The 21,152-nt window shown below is 50.8% G+C and overlaps 3 protein-coding genes across 3 annotated transcripts; 2 read left to right on the plus strand and 1 right to left on the minus strand.

Moving 5' to 3' along the window:
* Nucleotides 1-597: 597 nt before the first annotated feature.
* Nucleotides 598-1,812, plus strand: LOC135807203 (decapping and exoribonuclease protein-like). Its single transcript, XM_065321216.1, has one exon. The coding sequence runs from the start codon at nucleotides 598-600 to the stop codon at nucleotides 1,810-1,812; it is 1,215 nt and encodes a 404-aa protein (XP_065177288.1).
* A 9,363-nt stretch (nucleotides 1,813-11,175) lies between these two features.
* LOC135807204 (uncharacterized) lies at nucleotides 11,176-11,958 on the plus strand. The gene has a single exon (XM_065321218.1). It carries the CDS (start codon nucleotides 11,176-11,178, stop codon nucleotides 11,956-11,958), a length of 783 nt encoding a protein of 260 aa, XP_065177290.1.
* Nucleotides 11,959-13,343: 1,385 nt separating this feature from the next.
* LOC135807205 (uncharacterized) lies at nucleotides 13,344-14,378 on the minus strand. The gene has a single exon (XM_065321219.1). The coding sequence runs from the start codon at nucleotides 14,376-14,378 to the stop codon at nucleotides 13,344-13,346; it is 1,035 nt and encodes a 344-aa protein (XP_065177291.1).
* Between the last annotated feature and the right edge of the window lie 6,774 nt (nucleotides 14,379-21,152).

Consider the following 21,152-nt stretch of genomic DNA (forward strand, 5'->3'; position numbering starts at 1 on the left):
TGTCTCTTTTGGAAGCGGAGCAACTAGTAATACTTGCCTCAGACAGAACGCACTGGCTCGACGTTGTCGACAGATGCATGACCCTCATTTGATTTTTCATATGAGCTATATGCGTGCTGTATTATTATTACAGATATGACGGGTGTGGTTTGGATCAATGGCTGGTTGTGTCTGCTGCCGAGCTGCTTTGTGACACAAGGAGACAAGCACATGAATGTTTGAACACGACGAAGAAAAGAGCTGTGGACTGTCAGTGTCGCAATAACAGATACATGTACATGTGCGGTACGCTGTACATGTACTTGCTAGATCAAGTCCAGTACTTTGAGCAGAACGGATAGCTTTCACCAGCACCATCAATGCGTTGTCCAGGGCGTCATTTGCAGGAACCGTTACCAAGAGTACGTTAACACGAGCTAGCAAACGCAAAGCGTAGATAATCAGTAACTGACGCGGCTTGGCAGTCGCGGAAGGCAAACCATGGACGAGGCTGAACCAGGTCCCGATTCTGAGTCGAGTGGCGGAGGCCCTTGGCATCTAGTTTTAAATAAAAAGGAAAAACGCAAGGCGCGTAGAGAGGAGTCACTGGTGCAACCAATGGCGGCTGCTCGAGGTGCCCCATCCCAGGCCCGTGATGAGGCGAGTGGAGGTGACGAGTACCTTGAAGTGCCGTTGGACAACCTCAGCAGATCCAATACCCATTCGTTTCGAACTCATTCAGTGATTGGACACTACTCCCAGGTTCGTAATGGTGATGTTTTCATGGATAAGCGCGAAGCTTGTCGCTGCAAGACGGTTCCCGACGACGGCTTAACATCGCTACGCTGGGATTTGAACATAGGTTTTAAAGAGTTCGAATGGAGAAACAGAGACAACACGACAGCTGATGGCCTCAAACCCGTTCTGAAATGGATCTTGCACAAGATGCGTAACCCTGGTGAAGACGAACTGAAACAGTACCCGAGGCCGAATGCAGCGGAAGTCACCTTCGTCGTCAAACGAGCTGTGATGACTAGAATCCTAACTGCACCATACCCAACACGGGAGTCGACCGGTGGGTGGCGTCTTAGAGTGTGTCGCTTCCAGAATACCATCTATCTGTGCAATGATAAAACATTTGGTCCCTGCAGAAATTTGACACCAGCACAAAAGGCCAAGATCTACAGGCGCTATGGCTTTGAAAGGCACTTGACATCTCACATTCAGCCAGTGGATCCCAGCAGCTACAAGCACAGTGAAGCTGCAGGATATGTAACTGTCGTGTTAACTCAGCTAGTAACAGAGCAGTCAGAGGAGAGCAAGGGGACAAAGCCGAGTGCTTCAAAGGCTCGCTTGTTCGTACTGGCTGAAGAAGTGGATGGTGAATTGGATGGACAAGAATCACCACCTAGAAACTATGTGGAGTTGAAAACTTGCGACCACAAGCATCAGCTAAGATCGAAGAAGTACTCGCGGTGGTTTCTTGCCGACAAACTGCTGAGAGCATGGGCGCAGTGCTATACTGTCGGTATTCCTAGAATCGAGTTTGGATTTCACGATGACCAAGGTATCTTGACAAGTATCAGCACTTTCAAGACGCACGATCTGCCTGACATGTGCAGAGACGTTTGGTCTGAAGCGAAATGCCTGAACTTCGCAGACGACTTCACCAAGTGGCTTGAGAGATACATCCAGGAGACAAATCCTCTGCGAGAGATGTACGAAGTTACATTCGAGCCAGAATTCTCTAGGATGCGGCTTTGCAGAGTTGAGATAAACGACCTTCGCCCGTCGATTCTCACTCAAGATTTCGTGGACGGAATGAAGCAGTAGGTGGACGGTTCATGAAGGGCGGTTCTCGCTCTACGAGAGAGAGAGAGAGAGAGAGAGAGAGAGAGAGAGAGAGAGAGAGAGAGAGAGAGAGAGAGAGAGAGTGAGAGAGAGAGAGAGTGAGTGAGTGAGAGAGAGTGAGTTAGTGAGAGAGAAAAAGAGTGGGTGGGAGAGAGAGAGAGAGAGAGAGAATGAATGAATGAATGAATGCAGCGGTTGGCTGAGCTCGCCATGTTTCGTGAACAGTGAAGTAATGCCGGACACAATTCGACCTTCCGAATCTGACACAACTGCCTTAAACGTACGGTTATTGAAACTTTTTTCCGTCTGGTCAGATCGACCAATTGTTGCCAGAGCATACCAGTATGATTTTGCATGCACGAACTGCAATATATGTAATTGTACGTGTATTTCTACCTGACCTGACATGGCATGCTAAGTCGCCCAACGTCACTGTGTTCAGCACCATTATGCATTTCTACTGCAATTACTCCTTGAAATCGTCTTCTCATTTTCCAGAAATCCAGTACTGTATCTTGCTAGATCTACTTTGTATCTCTGCTCTCTCACTCTCTGTGCTTCTTTAGTGATTTGGAATCTTTAACAACCAATCAATCTGAATATCTTCCATGTCAATGATATAGTGATATAGTTATTATGCCAAATCTTCTCCTAAGTTGTCATTAAGAACAAGATGGATCCCCCTGGACGCCACCCTGCGTACGCGCCTGGAGCCACTGTGGTGTGGAAGGGGGCTGTAGTGTTGGAGGGAGCTGTGGTGTTGAAGGGAGCTGTGGTGTTGAAGGGAGCTGTGGTGTTGAAGGGAGCTGTGGTGTTGAAGGGAGCTGTGGTGTGGAAGGGAGCTGTGGTGTTGAAGGGAGCTGTGGTGTTGGAGGGAGCTGTGGTGTTGAAGGGAGCTGTGGTGTTGAAGGGAGCTGTGTTGCGCTGGTTCAAATACACTGTAGGGCGATCCGCAGACAGGTTCAGGCTGTCTCGGCATGTCATAATTAAGAATTTGTTTTACTATTGAACACTCACTGCATGATGAACTAAAATGAGGAGGAGAACTCGACACAATGGTACATATCCAGCAGGACAGAGTGGGTGGGACCTGTGAAGCTCAGCCGACCAAGGGTCTCGGCATCACAGCTGCACATGTGCACCAAAGGAAACAAAATGGGGAGTGGTCGGGCGGGGAGCACGGGTGCAAGAACTCTAAGGGTAGGGAAAGAGAGGAGGGAGGGGAGGAAACCAGGAAACTTGTTAGTTTGCGAGTTATTCCAAGATATGAGTGCAAACAAGTACGCAAACAAGTTCAAAGATAGCAGTACCAAGATCATGATGCTGAGGCGAAAGTAGAGGCTGATTGCCGTGCAGTTTTGACGAAAGATTAGAGTGAGAATGGAGGAGAGTTAGAGAGAGATAAAGACAGATGGATTGGGAGTTTGATGAGAAGGGAATGCTCCGAGAACATGAACAGGGTCGTACTGGCAGTAGCCTAGGGGGCGATGTCCGTGGCCAATGACCAACCCGACCGTTTCAGGTAGCGGTAGGTCAGAACCTTGAACTGCTGCATCCCTTTGGCAGACCGTGCATCGCGGAGGAGAGTGGCTGGCAGTTCATTCCATGATCCAGGCTTCAATGAGGTACTCCGGGAAAGAGCGCAGCGCAACATTGCACGATCTGGCAGGTAGGGCTGTCTGGAGTTGAAGCTCGTGCGCAAGGTTGGCTGCCGAGCGGCGACGTGTGGCAGGCGCGATGGCGGGTGCGATGGCTCTGGCTGGGCATGTCGCTGCAAGAGCTGGTGGGCTTGTGATGTAATGGAGCTTGTACAGAGTACATATAATCTAGTACATAAGTGAGTATACCCAGGTTTCAACAGTGCTCAACACCACAGGGGCGGAGCGTAACCACAAAGGTCAAAAAGAATGGTTTCACCAATTATAGAAACATACGTTGTAACGCTGCGTTTCATGCACGTAGCTAAATGCTAAGGCAATCATCAGACAACTAATGCTTTTGTCGCGGGATAGCTCACAAGAGGTCGGAGTTGGTATCAAAGTGCAGACACCTAAACAAGTTCTACCTCTCCACCTACTCTGCCGTGACATAGCCACCGCGTGCTACCACTATCACCGCCACATCCTCTGAATACCCGCGGCTGTTGAATGTGGACACCACAGTGTGCTTCCACCGCCACACACCACACCCCCTGCCCAGTGCCCCATGGCTTACCCTTGTCCTGCCTGGTGGTTTCTCCGCCTCTGCACGCTTCATGCATAGTTCGCGCCTACTGCGCATGCCCATCCAGTGATGTAATTATTATCACTCGCTCTTCCCATGCATGCCCTGCATTGATAGCTCACACCTCCTCTACATGCCCATGCGTATCCCCCACAATAAGAACAAGCTATCCCGCGACAAAAGCATTAGTTGTCTGATGATTGCCTTAGCATTTAGCTACGTGCATGAAACGCAGCGTTACAACGTATGTTTCTATAATTGGTGAAACCATTCTTTTTGACCTTTGTGGTTTATAATCTAGTACATATAATATTCTTTATTTCAGGATTACCCAAAGGCTAACGCCTATCTGGGGGATCTCCTATTTGTGTATGTACTAGTAACATAGTTAAGGATGCGAGAGAAAGTGCGCAAAGTGAGTGTGAAATGTTGGTTTGAAAAAGGAATAAGAAGAAACACAAGGAAAGAAAGTAAGACAGAAAAGAAAAGAACAAGCATGTAAATCATGGGAGTTGTGAGGCCGGCCACACGGCGCCGCGCGCAGGGACAGAGTGTATGAAAATGTAACTTACTTTCCTGTATAAGATACTACAGTACAACTAGTAGGTGCAGTAAGTACAGTGTACAGTGTAGTGGCCTCGGGGTGTGCATTTTGTGCGTCTTATAATAACGCGTTCCAGACAAGACCTAGTGTTATCCGGCCATGGGCGACTTTCGAAGCTTGACCAAGTGGTTTCGATCGCTGCCAAACTCTCTTGACACTGAGGTGATACAATATGTCCACGGTTCGACGCAGTGCATGCAAGCAACTAGATATGACGGGTGTGGTTTGGATCAACGGCTGGTTGTGTCTGCTGCAGAGCTGCTTTGTGAAACAAGGAGACAAGCTCATGAATGTCTGAGCACGACGAAGAAAAGAGCTGGTTTATCGAGGGTGCTGGTTTATAAAGTGCTGGATTAGAGAGGGACGACTGTAGTTGCAAAGCATCTCACTGTACACGCTCCACGCAGTCACGTATTATTATACCTCATGCACAGATCTGATGTCTCTTTTGGAAGCGGAGCAACTAATACTTGCCTCAGACAGAACGCACTGGCTCGACGTTGTCGACAGATGCATGACCCTCATTTGATTTTTCATATGAGCTATTAACACGCATGCACTCGCTATTGCAGACCAATGGAGAGCACACATCATATGGAGGATTCATGGACTGCTGGGCAACCGAATCTGGCATGTGATAATCATGTAGGATAGTCCACGCACGAGGTGCAGCCCATGAAATGGGCACCCATGAACTGGGCGGAGTGTGGACAGCCTGTATGATAGTGTGTATGTATGTCCTCGCACAAAGTGCAGCCCATGAGATGGGCGCCCATGAAATGGACGGAGTGTGGACGGCCCACGCACGAAGTGCAATGCCCGTTAGGAGGCAGGAGTGTGGGAGTATGAGTGTGATGGCCGAAGGCCGTGATAATTGCCAGATGAGAGGAGATAGCTGGCCCAGCACTCCTATTTATTTTCGTCTTGTATGAATTATGATACCTGTGTTGAATCAAGGATATCAATATTATTCATAGATAGGAAGAGGTGGGTGGGTGAGAAAGGAACAAACCGGTGTTCTTCTCACGGCGCAAGCAAAGCAAATATGAAGTAGCAATGTGGCCAGCGCGAAGTATGGTGTATGCGTTACGGGTTCAAGCTCCGATGTGTGCTGCAGCCGCATATGGCTGGTTGGCTGGCGAGTTCAGGTGAGTTCCGGCGGACGCATGTTACATACCACCGCAGCGTGCATGTGCGTGTTACTTGACATGCATCAATGAATAGCGTGGGATCTGCGGGCTCTCTGGAAGCCGCTGGAGCGCGTGTGAAGTGGTGGCTTGTGCAATGTGTTAATTTAAAGGGGAAGTTAAGGCAAAAATTAAAATTTCACCAGTTGTAGTCTTCGGGGTGCTGAATCGAATGGTCTTGGTCCGAGAAAGCTGAGACGCTCCCTTCCTACTTGAATCCCAATCGAACTCGCGCACTTCCACCGAAACTGGGTGACTGCGCCCTACGAGATGGGGATTTGTATGCAAAATGTCACTAAAAGCGCCATTTCGTTCTTATAAAAGCACGGATGACCGCGATTGGCCCATATGTTGTAGTCTTTTGGACGCTGAGTCGACTGGTTTTGGTCCGAAAAGGCTGCGATGCAGCGTTCCTCCTTTATTCCCAATCGAACATGGTTGAAGAAGCGGTCACGTGCTCCTGGGTGCCAAAATCACCTGGTCACCACGCCAGCAGGCGACAACTTTCACACCAAGGTTCAACTCGAGTGACAGGACTGCACCCGAAAAGGGTCAAAACAGGCTGTAAGTTGTACCCTGCAGGCACGGTGACCAGGTGACTGGTGTACGCACGAGCACGTGACCGCTTGTTCAACCATGTTCGATTGGGAATTAGGGGTGAACGCTGCATCGCAGCCTTTTCGGACCAAAACCAGTCGACTCAGCGTCCAAAAGACTACAACATATGGGCCAATCGCGGTCATCCGTGCTTTTATAAGAACGAAATGGCGCTTTTAGTGACATTTTGCATACAAATCCCCATCTCGTAGGGCGCAGTCACCCAGTTTCGGTGGAAGTGCGCGAGTTCGATTGGGATTCAAGTAGGAAGGGAGCGTCTCAGCTTTCTCGGACCAAGACCATTCGACTCAGCACCCCGAAGACTACAACTGGTGAAATTTTAATTTTTGCCTTAACTTCCCCTTTAACCTACATTACAGCAAGCTCTAATGTGATATGCGTGCTGTATTATTATTACAGATATGACGGGTGTGGTTTGGATCAGGGAGTCGTAAAAGCCCGGGAGAGGACACGGCACACATTCCTAGAAAACATCTTTGCCTCGCGCTGCCGGGGAACGCTGCCAGGGAACGGTGTTGCGAGGCAAGGAAATAATTATTATTAGTTTCGAAAATTGTGATGTCTTCTTGAAATACTAATTGGGACATTCTCCGATTTCTCTTAGAGCACGGAGACGATTGCTCCGTCGAGTCTTCTGATCTCTATTTTCATCCTCAATTCTTCCAGCTGCCTCACTCATTCTCTCTCAGTTTATCGAAGTTAATTTATTCTGAGGCGATGGAAATGCAAGATAAATCCCTAATTGTACTTCACTTTTATTTGAGTTGGGGTGAACGAAATGAGATTTGTGGAAAATGACGCCACTTCCCGTGTTAGCCGCTGATCATATCATACAGCCCATATTCCATTGCAGGTGATGGGCGAACGTTCGTGTTGAGATCCGCTGAGCTTCCTCGTACTCGTGGAGTTGAATTTGTGGCAGAAATTGCACTGAATTGCAGTCAAATGGTTGTGAATGAAACGAGATTTGTGGAAAATGACGCCACTTCCCGTATTAGCCGCTGGTCGTATCATACAGCCCATATTCCATTGCAGGTGATGGGCGAACGTTCGTGTTGAGATCCGCTGAGCTTCCTCGTACTCGTGGAGTTGAATTTGTGGCAGAAATTGCACTGAATTGCAGTCAAATGGTTGTGAATGAAACGAGATTTGTGGAAAATGACGCCACTTCCCGTATTAGCCGCTGGTCGTATCATACAGCCCATATTCCATTGCAGGTGATGGGCGAACGTTCGTGTTGAGATCCGCTGAGCTTCCTCGTACTCGTAGATTTATGAATTTGTGTCAGAAATTGCACTGAATTGCAGTCAAATGGTTGTGAATGAAACGAGATTTGTGGAAAATGACGCCACTTCCCGTGTTAGCCGCTGGTCGTATCATACAGCCCACATTCCATTGCAGGTGATGGGCGAACGTTCGTGTTGAGATTCGCTGAGCTTCCTCGTACTCGTGGATTGATGAATTTGTGTCAGAAATTGCACTGAAATTGCAGTCGCGTGGACTTCTGTGCGTGTGTTGTGAGTGAATCGCAACGGCTCCCTTCCTTCAGCATCGTCAAAAAGCAACATAGAGCATTATTACGCACTCGTTCCATGATTCATGATATTGCCTGGATTCTTTTAAAAACAATCAATGTGTGTTCCCTATCTATCTACATTGTACATGGTTACAGGTCGTTATTTACATGTATAAATCTTGATAATTTCAACACTTTTCTACTCGTATACTGACTATAGCCGTTTAGGAAGCGGAAGGCTCAGCCTCCAGATTGGCCAGAAAGGTTCTCAGTGAATCTAACTGAAGTCTTGGCGAGTGTAAAAGTAAAAAGTAAATTATCGTATCCGTTCCCGAAGGGAACTCACGACGGCCGCTAACACCCGATAAACCCTAGCGGCAGATGCAGCGCCTAACGGTGGGGGTGAGTGGGCAAGTCTCACAACCACTGGCACAAGTGCCGAAAAACGACCCCATTAGCTGCATCCATGTACCCCTTGTGCCTGGCCACAAGTTCCCAGTTGACTGTGGGTAGCAGCACGGCTGGAAAAACCGCTCCCAGGCAGGACTTGAACCAGGTACCTCTCGTATCTCAATCATGGTCTTTGACCAACCCACTGTGCCTGCCTGGTTGGCGAGTGTACAAAAGGTAAACCTATCATTTTGTACTTCATAACGGAATTGTGCACAAAAATGCGCACACACGCACGCACGCGCCCGTACACACACACACACACACACACACACAAACACTGTACAAACATACACAAAAGTACAAGCACATGTGCACATACACACGCCTCCCCCCCCCCCCCCCACACACACACCCACACACTCAACTCCCCACCCCCTGTACCATCTGTACTGAGTCTGACAGACCCTTTGCACAATAAGCGAGAGGGGTCGAGACGGGGCATGCTGTGCACGCGCTGCACACTTGGCATGCAACCAGCATGCATGGTTTGCTGCAGGACGTGATCAAGTTTCCTGTGACAGGCTGTGTTTTCACGGTCCAGACGCGATGTTCATGTATTGTACTTCCCAGCCTTTTTCATTTGAAGTTTTTTAGTTCTGAAGGAAGAAGTTCCGAAATGCTTTCCAAGGACCACTGTTGGGTTCTTGTTTGCAGCAACCGTCATCCCTAGTGGCTAGTCTAAGAAACCCACTTGTCTTTCCATGCATTCCCTGGTTATGCTGGCATTCCACACTCTTGAATCCTCGCTATCTGGCGAGAAGAGGGCCGCAGTTTGCTGCGACATCGTTCACAGTGTTGTGCTCGGAACACTTTGTCGATGACGACTTTCATCCTTGCTTTTTCGAAGACGCTGAACGCCCTGCCAAGAGACTCTGCCACCTGGAGCCTGAGAAAAAGGCATGACCCATCCCTGTCTTTGCAAGGAAGATCGACTGCTTGCTGGCGCTGCTCGAGCTGCTGATGTTGAAGTGCTGAGCGACGCAGCCTCATCGCTCAGGTGTGCGGAGAAAGTCATCTGAGTTCGAGCTGTGGCTGTGTGCACGATATGACAGACTTTCACATTACGCACATAGCCACCAAAGTAAAACTCATGGACACTATCCACGGGCTACTTCACTAGTGCTACTCCATCAGCTCCCTCTTCACTGTCGTCGGCGACTTGCCCCTGCGTTGGAGATGAGCACGCATGGTGTGGCACTCACTTTGGGAAACAGAAGTTCATCACTCATCCACTCGGACGCATGACAAAGTTGGGCATGATGAAGGTACACTCGAGGAAGATTGGTGCCCCTCTTAGTTCTAGGAGCATCAGGGTTCTGCATAGAGAAGCGTTCTCTACATCGACAGAGGAGAGAAGGTAGAGAAAATAAAATAAATTTCAATCTACAGTAATCCGAAATATCCACTGACTGCGGAAAACTTACCGCTCCAATAACTCCTTCTTTTTCCAGACAGATACGCACCCTCATTCAGCAGAAAACTGTTCAGTTCCTTCACAGACCATTCTTTATTTGACAGCTCCTCCACGGGTTCCACAGCCATCGATGGCAAACCACTCGACACTCTCTCCTCCATCTCCAAAATGGAAAAATACAGTGTTTCACCATGCTCAACAACTGATACTCTGCACAAAAATCGAAGAGGATGCCCCGTCTCGGATCACGTGACCGTTATTGTGCAAAGGGTCTGTTTATGCTTCCTTCGCCACCAGTTTCGGATAATGGTGTCAACAACGAGTTGTAAAATATTGGTATTTTAGGACTCCCTGCCCTAGCGCCGTGGATCGAGCAGATCCGGCCGCGCCGGCCTAGCGTGCTTCACTTTCTGGCCGAGGCAAACATCGTCCGCGTGCGCGCATCCCGTGTCCTCTCCCGGGCTTTTACGACTCCCTGGTTTGGATCAATGGCTGGTTGTGTCTGCTGCCGAGCTGCTTTGTGACACAAGGAGACAAGCACATGAATGTTTGAACACGACGAAGAAAAGAGCTGTGGACTGTCAGTGTCGCAATAACAGATACATGTACATGTGCGGTACGCTGTACATGTACTTGCTAGATCAAGTCCAATACAGTAGATATTGGTTATAACGTGCCCTTCTGATTTTTCACATTTTATCACTATAACCGGTATATCACTACAGGCGATTTTTAACTGCGCGCGTCATACATACACATTATACACGTGTGGGTACTCGATCGCGCTAATGTAGCGTACTGATACGTGATGGATGCTACTGCACCTTCTCCAGTCTAGAGTGAAGAACTTCTTGGCCCAAAGGCATCATCCAGGAAGCACCAGACCAGAATACCCTATGACAACACACATGTGGCTCCAACCAAGTCGAGACATCAATGCCTCACACTCATGTGTTGCTATCACTATAGACGATAATTTTTCTGCACAAAGAGGTGTTTTGAATGGTGCTTCTGTATCCTTATAGCCGATTTATCGCTATATACGATATATTGGTTTAATATAATGATAATTTGACTGGCTTTTTCTGGTTTTGCTTTTGATATTTTCATTTTGTATCAATATAGCCGGTTTATCACTATATCCGATGACTTTATAACCGATATCCACTGTACTTTGAGCAGAACGGATAGCTTTCACCAGCACCATCAATGCGTTGTTCAGGGCGTCATTTGCAGGAACCGTTACCAAGAGTACGTTAACACGAGCTAGCAAACGCAAAGCGTAGATAATCAGTAACTGACGCGGCTTGGCAGTCGCGGAAGGCAAACCATGGACGAGGCTGAACCAGGTCCCGATTCTGAGTCGAGTGGCGGAGGCCCTTGGCAACTAGTTTCATCTAAAAAGGAAAAACGCAAGGCGCGTAGAGATGAGTCACTGGCGCAACCAATGGCGGCTGCTCGAGGTGCCCCATCCCAGGCCCGTGATGAGGCGAGTAGAGGTGACGGGTACCTTGAAGTGCCGTTGCACAACGTCAGCAAATCCAATACCCATTCGTTTCGAACTCATTCAGTGATTGGACACTACTCCCAGGTTCGTAATGGTGATGTTTTCATGGATAAGCGCGAAGCTTGTCGCTGCAAGACGGTTCCCGACGACGGCTTAACATCGCTAGAATGGGATTTGAACAGAGGTTTTAAAGAGTTCGAATGGAGAAACAGAGACAACACGACAGCTGATGGCCTCAAACCCGTTCTGAAATGGATCTTGCACAAGCTGCGTAACCCTGGTGAAGACGAACTGAAACGGTACCCGAGGCCGAGTGCAGCGGAAGTCACCTTCGTCTTCAAACGAGCTGTGATGACTAGAATCCTAACTGCACCCTACGCAAAACGGGAGTCGACCGGTGGGTGGCGTCTTAGAGTGTGTCGCTTCCAGAATACCATCTATCTGTGCAATGATAAAATATTTGGTCGCTGGAGAGTTTACACAGAAGCAGATAAGATCAAGATCTACAGGGGCTCGGGCTTTGAAACGTACTTGACATCTCACATTCAGCCAGTGGATCCCAGCAGCTACAAGCTTGTTCGTACTGGCTGCAGAAGTGGATGGTGAATTGGATGGTCCATCACACGAATCACCACCTAGAAACTATGTGGAGTTGAAAACTTGCGACCGCAAGCATCAGCTAGGATGGAAGGAGTACTCGCGAAGTTTTCGTGCCCACCAACTGCTGAGAGCATGGGCGCAGTGCTATACTGTCGGTATTCCTAGAATCGTGTTTGGATTTCACGATAACCAAGGTATCGTGAGAAGTATCAGCACTTTCAAGACGCACGAACTGCCTGGCATGTGCAGAGACGTTTGGTCTGATGCGGTGTACCTGAACTTCGCAGACGACTTCGCCAAGTGGCTTGAGAGATGCATCGAGGAGACAGATCCTCTGCGAGAGATGTACGAAGTTACATTCGAGCCAGAACACTCTAAGATGCGGCTTCGCAGAGTTGAGATAAACGACCGTCGCCTGTCAATTCTCACTCCAGATTTCGTTGAGGAAATGAAGCTGCAGGTGGACGGTTCATGAAGGGCGGTTACCATTCGTCGAGACATAACATGGGGTAGAGGCACACGTTTTTGGAAACATATTACAGTTTTCTTGGCTCTCTTCACCCAGCTAGACTGATTGACCAGTATGGGTCTTGATCAGGGTGTAGTACATACGTATACCATTGTGCAACTCGACATAGCAAACTGTTGCGTTTTCTTTTTTGGAGATTGCTGTTGTTGTTGTTGTTGTATTACGTGTTCTGTTTCACATCAAGCAGGCAATATCTGCTCGACACGTGCTGACACCAGTAAAAGGTCGATGGGGAAGAGGAAAGATGGCGAAAAAGATCTACATCGAAATTGCAATTATGTATTCCTGATCACATCGTATGTTCGCTCTACAAGAGAGAGTGAGTGAGTGAGTGAGTGAGTGAGTGAGAGAGAGAGAGAGAGAGAGAGAGTGAGTGAGTGAGTGAGTGAGAGAGAGGGAGAGAATGAATGAATGCAGCGGTTGGCTGAGCTCGCCATGTTTCGTGAACAGTGAACTAATGCCGGACACAATTCGACCTTCCGAATCTGACACAACTGCCTTAAACGTACGGTTATTGAAACTGTTTTCCGTCTGGTCAGATCGACCAATTGTTGCCAGAGCATACCAGTATGATTTTGCATGCACGAACTGCAATGTATGTACTTGTACTTGTACGTGTATGTCTACCTGACCTGGCATGCTAAGTCGCCCAACGTCACTGTTTCAGCACCATTATGCATTTCTACTGCAATTTCTCCTTGAAATCGTCTTCTCATTTTCCAGAAATCCAGTACTGTATCTTGCTAGATCTACTTTGAAACTCTCTGCCCTCCCACTCTCTGTACTTCTTTAGTGCATTTCGAGTCTTTAACAACCAATCAATCTGAATATCTTCCATGTCAGTGATATAGTGGTTTAGTTATTATGGCAAATATTCTCCTAAGTTGTCATTAAGAACAAGATGGATCCCCCCTGGACGCCACCCTGCGTACGCGCCTGGAGCCACTGTGGTGTGGAAGGGGGCTGTGGTGTTGGAGGGAGCTGTGGTGTGGAAGGGAGCTTGGGTGTTGAAGGGAGCTGTGGTGTTCAAGGGAGCTGTGGTGTTGAAGGGAGCTGTGGTGTTGAAAGGAGCTGTGGTGTTGAAGGGAGCTGTGGTGTTGAAGGGAGCTGTGGTGTTGAAGAGAGCAGTGTTGTTGAAGGGAGCTGTGGTGTTGAAGGGAGCTGTGGTGTTGAAGGGAGCTGTGGTGTTGAAGGGAGCTGTGGTGTTGAAGGGAGCTGTGGTGTTGAAGGGAGCTGTGGTGTTGAAGGGAGCTGTGGTGTTGAAGGGAGCTGTGGTGTTGAAGTGAGCTGTGGTGTGGAAGGGAGCTGTGGTGTGGAAGGGAGCTGTGGTGTTGAAGGCAACTGTGGTGTTGAAGGGAGCTGTGGTGTTGAAGGGAGCTGTGGTGTTGAAGGGAGCTGTGGTGTTGAAGGGAGCTGTGGTGTGGAAGGGAGCTGTGGTGTTGAAGGGAGCTGTGGTGTTGAAGGGAACTGTGGTGTGGAAGGGAGCTGTGGTGTGGAAGGGAGCTGTGGTGGTGAAGAGAACTGTGGTGTGGAAGGGAGCTGTGGTGTTGAAGGGAGCTGTGGTGTTGAAGGGAGCTGTGGTGTTGAAGGGAGCTGTAGTGTTGAAGGGAACTGTGGTGTGGAAGGGAGCTGTGGTGTGGAAAGGAGCTGTGGTGTTGAAGAGAGCTGTGGTGTTGAAGAGAGCTGTGGTGTTGAAGGGAGCTGTGGTGTTGAAGGGAGCTGTGGTGTTGAAGGGAGCTGTGTTGTTGAAGGGAGCTGTGGTGTTGAAGGAAGCTGTGGTGTTGAAGGGAGCTGTGGTGTGGAAGGGAGCTGTGGTGTTGAAGGGAGCTGTGCTGCGCTGGTTCAAATACACTGTAGGGCGATCCGCAGACAGGTTCAGGCTGTCTCGGCATGTCATAATTAAGAATTTGTTTTACTATTGAACACTCACTGCATGATGAACTAAAATGAGGAGGAGAACTCGACACAATGGTACATATCCAGCAGGACGGAGTGGGTGGGACCTGTGAAGCTCAGCCGCGACCAAGGGTCTCGACATCACAGCTGCACATGTGCCATACAGGAAACAAAATGGGGAGTGGAAGGGCGGGGAGCACGAGTGCAAGAACTCTAAGGGTAGGACAGAGAGGAGGGAGGGGAGGAAACCAGGAAACTTGTTAGTTTGCGAGTTATTCCAAGATATGAGTGCAAACAAGTACGCAAACAAGTACAAAGATAGCAGTATCAAGATCATGATGCTGAGGCGAAAGTAGAGGCTGATTGCCGTGCAGTTTTGACGAAAGATTAGAGTGAGAATGGAGGAGAGTTACAGAGAGATAAGGACAGATAGATTGGGAATTTGATGAGAAGGGAGTGCTCCGAGAACATGAACAGGATCGTACTGGCAGTAGCCTGGGGGGCGATGTCCGTGGCCATTGACCAACCCGACCATTTCAGGTAGCGGTAGGTCAGAACATTGAACTGCTGCATCCCTTTGGCAGACGGTGCATCGCGGAGGAGAGTGGCTGGCAGTTCATTACAGGCTTTGATGAGGTACTCTGGGAAAGAGCGCAGCGCAACATTGCACGATCTGGCAGGTAGGATTGTCTGGAGTTGAGGCTCGTGCGCAAGGATGTCTGCCAAGCGGCGACGTGTGGCAGGCGCGATGGCGGGTGCGATGGCTCTGGTTGGGAGTGCCGCTGCAAGAGCTGGTGGACTTGTGATGTATTGGAGCCGGCCACACGGCGCCGCGGGGACAGAGTGTATGAAAATGTAACTTACTTTCCTGTATAAGATACTACAGTACAACTAGTAGGTGCAGTAAGTACAGTGTACAGTGTAGTGGCCTCAAGGTGTGCATTTTGTGCGTCTTATAATAACGCGTTCCAGACAAGACCTAGTGTTATCAGGCCATGGTCGACTTTCGAAGCTTGAACAAGTGGTTTCGATCGCTGCCAAACTCGCTTGACACTGAGGCGATACAATATGTTGACGTTTCGACGCAGTAAGCAACTAGATATTGAAACCGCGATCGGACTCAGTTTTGATGGACTCCCTACGTAGCACCAAGGTCCCCGTTCAGTCACTCACAACGCGAAGTCAGTGGCTAGAAACTGAGACAGATATTACCTGATCCTCACTCAAACTAACTCAAAGCAAAAACCTAACTACCATCATCATCGAGAAGACAAGTCTGTTCCAATCCACTAAAGAACTGAGCGTAAGTTAGATCTATACAGGGTACATGGGTACATGGGTATGGGGACAGCAGAACCGTAACTAACAATTGTGGATTATACAAGAAACCATAGGTTTTGATGTATAATCCTAATTGCATAAGGAGGTGAAGCGAAATGCACCACTGTAGTGGCCCCTTCGTTTTCTCTGCAAACCCGCTAGAAATACCAGATTTTTTAACGCCAAACACCATAACAACCACTGCCCTGGATAACCCCTGTGCCACTGCCTGCCTCCATTGGCCTTGTTTGAACTGCTCTGTAAATCCTGAGCACGCCCCAGTGGGGATGGGCCGGGAGGGACTACAGTGTTACATTTCGCTTCACCTCCTTATGCAATTAGGATTATACATCAAAACCTATGGTTTCTTGTATAATCCACAATTGCACTGCAGAGGCTCCGCTTCATGTAACACTGTAGCTATTTGTCGCAGTAACAAACCGCCCACAAGCAGCGTGAAGCGAAATGGTGACGAACAATACATCACCGCAGGCCAAGACCAGTGGAAAACAGGAATAAGTACCTGGCTAGAAAAACCACTATACATGTAGTGTCCAAGGTCAGAATACCATCCGAAATAGACCGAATGGGAGTACAGGCAAGAGAAGCCAAAAGAAAGGAAAAATGGGTTGACAACCCATCATGTCGTCATGCACGAGAACAAGACTAGATAAGAGTCCAGAAGTACATGTACAACGTGAGTACTTGCGAGTTCAAGTATTTGCAAAATCCAACTCATAGTCCAGGAACCGGACATAGCTAAGTCCGTCGAAGAACCGTGGCCGTGAACTGATCTGCCGCTGTCCGTGCAGGGCTCGCGTCCACTGGCAACAGATAGAAACGCCGAAAGGTAGATGCTGATGACCAATCGGCTTGGTGCAAGATATCCGCTAAGGATACCCCACCGGCATGCGCGGCCGATGTAGCAGCCCCACGCAACGAATGGGCTGAGAATATCGCTGTGTCCACTCCGGCCGCAGTCACACCATCCTTCATCCACCTGGCTATAGAGGACGATGTCACCGGCTTGAAAGGCTGCCGCAGGCTGAGGAAAATCTGCGGATGAGCAGTCTGACGGTGAGGAGCTGTGCGCCTGACATACTCCTGGAAGCAGCTTGATACGCACAAGTGTGGCGTGCTGTCGAAGACAGGCCACACCACGGTGGGAAGGGACGCATCCCCTCGGCAACCAGGCCGACGCTGCTTAGGCATGGAGGCATACGTCACACGGAGAGACCCATCACCCTCAGTAACATGGGAATGGAAATCCAAACGATGCAAATCAGAAGAGCGCTTGGCGCCAGTCACCGCCATGAGCAGAGCCAGCTTTATTGAAAGCAGGCGCAGAGAGAGGGTAGAATTGTCACCCAGACCACCCATCCAACCCAAGACATCGGAATCTTTCCAAGTATGGGAATACCGGGGTTGTGGAGGACGCTGTTGGAAGACGCCACGCATAAACCGAACCACCAGGGGATGTTGGCCAACTTGCGCACCATCTAAGCCTGGCAAAGTGGAGGACAGGGCAGAGCGATACACATTCAACGTGCGGTAACTTCGGCCCACGGCAAACATATCAGTTAGAAACTGCAATACTTGTGACACAGGCGGCTGAAAGGAATTAATCCGCCGTTCAGAACACCAACTGTGCCAAGCTGTCCATGCTGACGAATAGGCCGAGTTGGTGGAGTCCCGCCATGATCCCAGGATGAGGGCAATAGTGCCTGATGAAAGGCCTGCCGCCGCATAGGATCGGGAGAGATGAGCCAGCCGGCTAGTTGGAGATGACCGCCCAGCACCATGGGATGAGGTTGATCCAGCGGTGAGGTGAGGAGCGCTGGATGGCCCGGTAATAGAACTGGACATGCTACCAGAAGATGGAGCAGGAGCGGATACCATGGCTGCGCATCCCACACTGGTGCCACCAGCAACACTCTGCACCCCGGGGACTGGCGCACTTTGTGCAGAACCCTCGGCAAAGAGAGCAAAGGGTGGAAACGCATACAGGCATTGATCGGCCCATGATATGGCAAGAGCATCCACATCCAGTGCTCCGGGTTGAGGCCCCCAGGACACAAAGCTGTCCAACTGGGCATTGGTCCGTGACACAAACAGGTCGATCGCCGGCTGCACCTGGAAGTGTTGGCAAAGGCCCCGGAACATTACTGGATCGAGCATCCAGTCGCTCGAATCGACCCCCTGACGGGACGGGGCATCGGCCGGGTTCTCCGCCGACGGTATGTACTCGGCTTGAACTGTGATGCCACGTTCCAGACACCACTCCCACACCTGGCAGGCCAGCTGGGACAAGTGCGGGGCATGTGTGCCGCCCATCTTGTTGAGGTAAGCCTGGCAAGTGGTATTGTCCACAAACAGGCGAACATGAAGCGGACGGTCCAACGCCACCAGGTGGAAGGCCTGAAGTGCCAGAAACGCCGCTGTCAACTCGAGGGCATTGATGTGCATGGAACGCTCTGCCCGAGTCCACCGGCCGCCCACCTGTTGATCCCTGCACACTGCTCCCCAGTCATCGAGGGAGGCATCCGAGAACACCACCAGATTGCAGGGTGGGCGAACCAATGACTTCCCGTTCCAGTCGGACAGTCGCTCTTTCCACCACTGTAAATCCAGCCTGGCATCGGGTGTCCACTGGACGGTCGCCTCGTAAGACTGGGACTCGCGAAGAGCTAGGATCTTGAGCTCCTGCAGATGCCGGTAACGGAGCGGCGCTGTTAGCAGACCCGGAGAAAGGGATGTCAAGCGCCCCAACAGACAGGCTAACGTGCGAACAGTCACCCGTGGCTGCAGCAGAAGCTTGGTGCACTCCTGGCGAAGCTTCCGGATCTTCTCCGGAGGCACCCGCATCTCCATGGCACGAGAGTCCACTTCGAAGCCCAAGAATGAGATGTTCTGGGCAGGAGTCAACACCGACTTCTTGAAGTTGATGAGAAATCCCAGTTGATGTAACAACTGAATTGCCCGGCGCAAGTGCTCCAGTGCTTCCGCCGCCGACGATGCCATAATCAGCAGGTCGTCCAGATAGATAATCAAGCGCACGCCTTGGCTGCGCAGAATCGCCATCGGAACCTTCATGAGCTTGGTGAACACCCTTGGCGCGCTGCTCAGGCCGAAAGGCAAGCACTGAAATTGGAACAGCTGACCTGACCACCGAAATCGGAGCAGTCTCCTGAAATCGTGGTGGATTGGCACCACGAAATAAGCATCCTTCAGGTCCAATTTCACCAGCCAGTCGTCGGGCTGAAGGAGATCGGGCAGCAGCTTCAATCCTTCCATCTTGAAGTGCTCGTAGCGCACGAACCCGTTCAGCGCTTTCAAATTCACCACGGGACGTTCCTTGCCGGAATCCTTCTTTGGAATGGTGAAAATCTGGCTGACGAATTGATGAGCACACTCCTGCACTCGAGTGACGGCCCCTTTCAGCATCAATTCGTCCACTTCGAGCCGCACAGCGAGCGCTCTGTCCTCCTCCAGAGATAATTCCCTGGGCTCCGTGCTTTGTGCGGGATCGGCCACGAGATCCAGCTTCAGGCCCCGCACCGCATCCAAGACCCACGGGTCTGACGTGATTGCCGACCAGGCTTGCACAAAATGCCTCAAACGCCCAGCGACCGGAATTTGGGGGAGCGGGGGCACGAGCGGAGCGCGCGCTAGCTCGTTGTGGGGTGGACTTGGATGGCCGCGAAGATGTACGTTGAGCTGGGAACGCGAACCATCCACCGGCAGGGTCATCAATGACCCTGACCGCGCCCCCGAAAGGGCCGATTGCCTCCACGCCCGTTTTTTGAACTGGCAGTGGCGGAAAAATGACCCTCTCGCCTATGGTTGTCATGGCGGGGAAATGAGCGGTGGCCCCCACGACGCCCACCAGCACTTGCTGGGTAAAAATATGGCCCCTGAAGTTGGAAGGCCGACTATCCTTGTATGCCGGCTTCGGCTTGGACGAGCCAGACGAGCGGCGAAAAGCGTCAATTTCTTGAGTCCGCTTCTTGTATTGTCTGGTAAAGTCCTCGCCGAACAACAAGTTCCCAGACGGGGCCATTTCCCGGAGGAGGCTGGACGGGCACTTGTTGGGGAGCTGCCCCGTCAGTCTTTGCCGCCGCATGACCGAGATGCTATTAGCGGCATCACCCACCAAAGACACTGCGACCTGCAGGAGCTGCGTGATCTCCTTGGCTAGTCGCCCAGCATCCACTGCGGCCCAAGCCGCCGAAACGGGTGCAAACGCGGCACATACCCTAGTTTGCACTGCCGCCATGGCTTTATCGGTCTTCCGGCCAAAGCCCAGCGACGGGAGGTCGCGGACAAAATTATCCAGGCGAGGACACTGGGCCTCCTCCACCTCCGGAAATGGGCAGAGTTTTTTCAATTCTGCCTTCTGCTTGGAGGTGAGAGACCGCCGGGCATTAGCACGGAGGAATGCCGCAATATGCGCTGGTGGGTGCCAAGAGTCCTTTGCCCCTAAGCGCGACGGGTCAAATACCTCGTCTCCATGGTCACGGTCAGGTGAGGAGTCCGTCCCACTAGAGGAGAAATCCTCGCACGAGGAGCATGACCGACTACTAGATCCGGAGTCCGTGGATGAGGACCGGGAGCGTCTGCCCCGCGAGCGTCGACGACGAGGAGAGATGGAAACTCTCCGCCTAGCTCCCCCGGCCAAGGCCCGGGAGTGGACGACATCGCCGGGTCCCGACCCGGACTCACTCGACGAACGATCCCCAGTTCCGGTTCCCTCGCTCGTACAGAGGGAGCCCTATTATGGGGTTCCGGTGAAGCCGTGGGGGATCGGTCACGATACCCCAATTAGGCCCAAGCTCTGCGAGCGGGGCCTTATGCGGAAATCCCGTTGAGGGCGCATGCGCGGACTGCCCGCTCGCGGCCTGGCCTTTTCCAGTCCCCGACGGTGTTTTTGATGGGAAAATGGCGACCGAGAACGGGAACGACCGTGGCCGAACTCATTGTCGGAAACAAGGACGTTCAAACCTGGGGATTTGTCCCTAGCAAAACGTGCATGGCCACTGTAACCTACAGATTCGTCATCTGAGGCCCGGGGGCTCTCAGTGGCAACCCTGTGTGACTCAAGCCCTGAGGGTCTCGGAGGTGGTGTCTGCTGTGTGCCAATTTGTGAGCCGCCGGCAGTGGCGGAAGGACCTGTTTGTATACCGCCGGAGTGAGCGGGTGGACCATTTTGTATGCCGCTGGCAGAGGCGGATGGACCATTTTGTATTCCGCTGGTAGGGGCGGAGGGACCGACTTGTATTCCGCTGGTTGGGGCGGAGGGACCATTTTGTATCCCGCCGGTGGGGGCGGATGCAGCTTGTAAAGCCAAACGCACCTCAGGGTGAGCCAACAACGAAATAAAATCCGAAGGGCCCATCGTCGTGAAAGCTACGCTAAGGGAAACTGAATCACAAAAGGAAAAGACACGTCAAAGTCA

The sequence above is a fragment of the Sycon ciliatum genome, chromosome 1 (genome assembly GCF_964019385.1).
Source record: "Sycon ciliatum chromosome 1, ocSycCili1.1, whole genome shotgun sequence".
Classification (NCBI taxonomy): Eukaryota; Metazoa; Porifera; class Calcarea; order Leucosolenida; family Sycettidae; genus Sycon; species Sycon ciliatum.